Source organism: Nelumbo nucifera, chromosome 1 (genome assembly GCF_055504915.1).
Source record: "Nelumbo nucifera cultivar China Antique chromosome 1, China Antique-T2T, whole genome shotgun sequence".
Taxonomy (NCBI): Eukaryota; Viridiplantae; Streptophyta; class Magnoliopsida; order Proteales; family Nelumbonaceae; genus Nelumbo; species Nelumbo nucifera.
In genome coordinates, this window is record NC_142649.1 from 136,053,975 (window position 1) to 136,056,373 (window position 2,399).

Below are 2,399 nucleotides of genomic sequence, written 5' to 3' on the forward strand. Positions count from 1 at the left end.
GATCTAAAATATACATTGGATTGGGTTGGGTCTGCTCCATCTATAATAGATTTATGTAGGACTGGATCGATCAGATTGAATCAAATCCAGTCCAAATTAATTGACACCCTATATCTTCAAGGAACTGTTCAACGTGAATAAGTTTTTATTATCTGACAATAAATACTACTGATGCCCACTGAAAATTTAGGCTGAGCCAAAAGGAAAACTGTGAAATATACATAAGTCCTGAGGCTCGGGCACTTGCAACTGAAAATCAACAAATTCCCTACTTCTGACTTGTTCTTTGAACAAAACTGATCATATCTAAACCAACAGAAATCAAACTTCCTAAATATATATGTACTGTAGACTTCAAGTCTTCAACCATTATTCATCCCTAAACTTGAAAAAAAAAAAAGATAACAAGAAAGACGAGACCCAACTTTCAGAAGCAATAAGAATGTGTAAATTTTAGCTCCAAAATTTAATCAAAACAAAGTAGTCTAGTACTTGTCAAAAAAGTTTGATAACTTGCATGAAAAAAAAGGTTTGATGACTTATGTAATTTGTGCAGACGAAAGGTGAAGTTAGTGCTCATCATTGCTCCATCAACGAGCATCTGCTAATACCCCTTTTTTTTCCAGCAAGCATAACGCATCGAATGATGAATTATTTTTATTAAGGCAAATTCCATTACGTACTTACTGTATACAACAGAAAAAGACTCACCTCAAGCCCAATACAAACTCTCTTACATCCCTCCCTACAGAGATCAGAGAACAACATCTCTACTACTTACAAACACGCTCACAAGATGATAATAACAATTAACAACACGTACGCTGCGCACTCTTCATTCTAGACTTCTAGTAATTAATATAATATATTTATCCAGAGAACAACAGCTAGGTAGAGCCGGTTTTACTCCAAACCGGAAAACGCCATGGATCGTTGCTTCACATCTAACAGTAAGCAGTGCATTTCTTCTTGCAGTCGATGGTGCAACCGCCACCACCACCACCGGCACCGTAGTTCTTCCCAGAACGACTGTACGAAGTAAAGCAGTTAGTTGGGCACGCCACCTTTTTCTTGTAACAGGGACCAGGATCACTGCACACCACAGTCGGCCTTATGATCCCGCCCATGGAGTATCCCCCGCTGGGACCTCCGTAACCCCCACCATACCCTCCGCCGATGCTGCCGCCGTTACCCCATCCGTTACCGTTCCCGAATCCAGGCATTCCGAAACCGCCTCCAGGGCCGAAGAAACCTCCCATCCCATTAGCCTTTCCGCCAACGTCACCATTGTTGTTGTTGTTGTTGCCTTTGCCCTTTCCTTTGGTGCCCTTTAGCTCGGCGTGGAGTGTCCCTCCGGACTCAGGGCGGACAGCGGCGGAGAGGGTGGCTGCGGCAAGCAGAAAAGCCAGGAGAAAAGTGGTTATGATCTTCATGTCTGGTCTGGTGGTGAAGTTGGGAGAATACAAGAGAATGAACTACGTGTGAAGGTGAGCACTGAGCACTGAGCACTGAGCAGAGAGTGAGAAATGACTAATGAGAAAGGTGAGAGACTGGGAAAGGAAGGAGGGGCATTTAAGGAGGGTTAGAGAGTTGGATGACAGTTGACGGTGGGCTGGGCCTATTTGACAGAAGTAGGTTAACTGCAATTATTGAGCCCGCTTTTTTTCTTCGTATTTATACAGTATATTTATACGGGCTGCCGTATGTATACGTATAAAGTATACGTAGAATGGCATTTGTTGTAATTTTTAGGAACAGATGTAAAGATGGTCAGGACTCAGGAGGGACAACATTACACATAATTACACCTGCTCCGTTAGATAAGATCATTTTTATCAATTAAAAACAAAACGATAAGAAGAAAAGCTTCATTCTTGCTTTTTTTTTTTGTTTTTTTTAATTTTTAGCTTATATGTCAAATGCAATGTTTTCTTTCTGTTTCTTTGCCACGTGTCAAATTCTCTAATTTTTTCTCTTGTGTATCAAATGATCAAGGGTCAAGAGATGATGATGATGACCCATCATCAAATAGGTTGCACGTAAAGACATGGACTTCAGGCTTTGTCTTCGGGTCTCGCTTTGGCTTCATATTATTTTTATGTTTTTATTTTTTAAGTAAACTGTTATTATAGTATAAAAAACCCTCTTATTAGATACTTAAAACTTTTTTGGTTCATCTTTTTTGTTTCCCACACCAAAAGTTGGAAAGCAAATGTTTCCAAATTAGGGATGTCAATTAGACTGGATTTGGTCCAATTCGATCCAGTTCAATGCGAGTCCATTATAAATGGATCAAGTCCAATTCAGTTCAATGAATATTTTGGACCATTCTGGATCGGTCCAATTTAATGTCTGAATCATCTAATTTGTTCAAATTTATTTTGATTTAGATTGGTTTC

General features: G+C 39.7%; 1 protein-coding gene across 1 annotated transcript; it reads right to left on the reverse strand.

Moving 5' to 3' along the window:
- Window positions 1–654: 654 nt before the first annotated feature.
- Window positions 655–1,580, reverse strand: LOC104612582 (uncharacterized). The gene has a single exon (XM_010280040.3). It carries the CDS (start codon window positions 1,431–1,433, stop codon window positions 945–947), a length of 489 nt encoding a protein of 162 aa, XP_010278342.1. The 5' UTR covers window positions 1,434–1,580; the 3' UTR covers window positions 655–944.
- Between the last annotated feature and the right edge of the window lie 819 nt (window positions 1,581–2,399).

Coding starts and splice junctions, on each gene's coding strand:
- LOC104612582 (XM_010280040.3), bottom strand. CDS start 1,433: ATGAAGATCATAACCACTTTTCTCCTGGCTTTTCTGCTTGCCGCAGCC.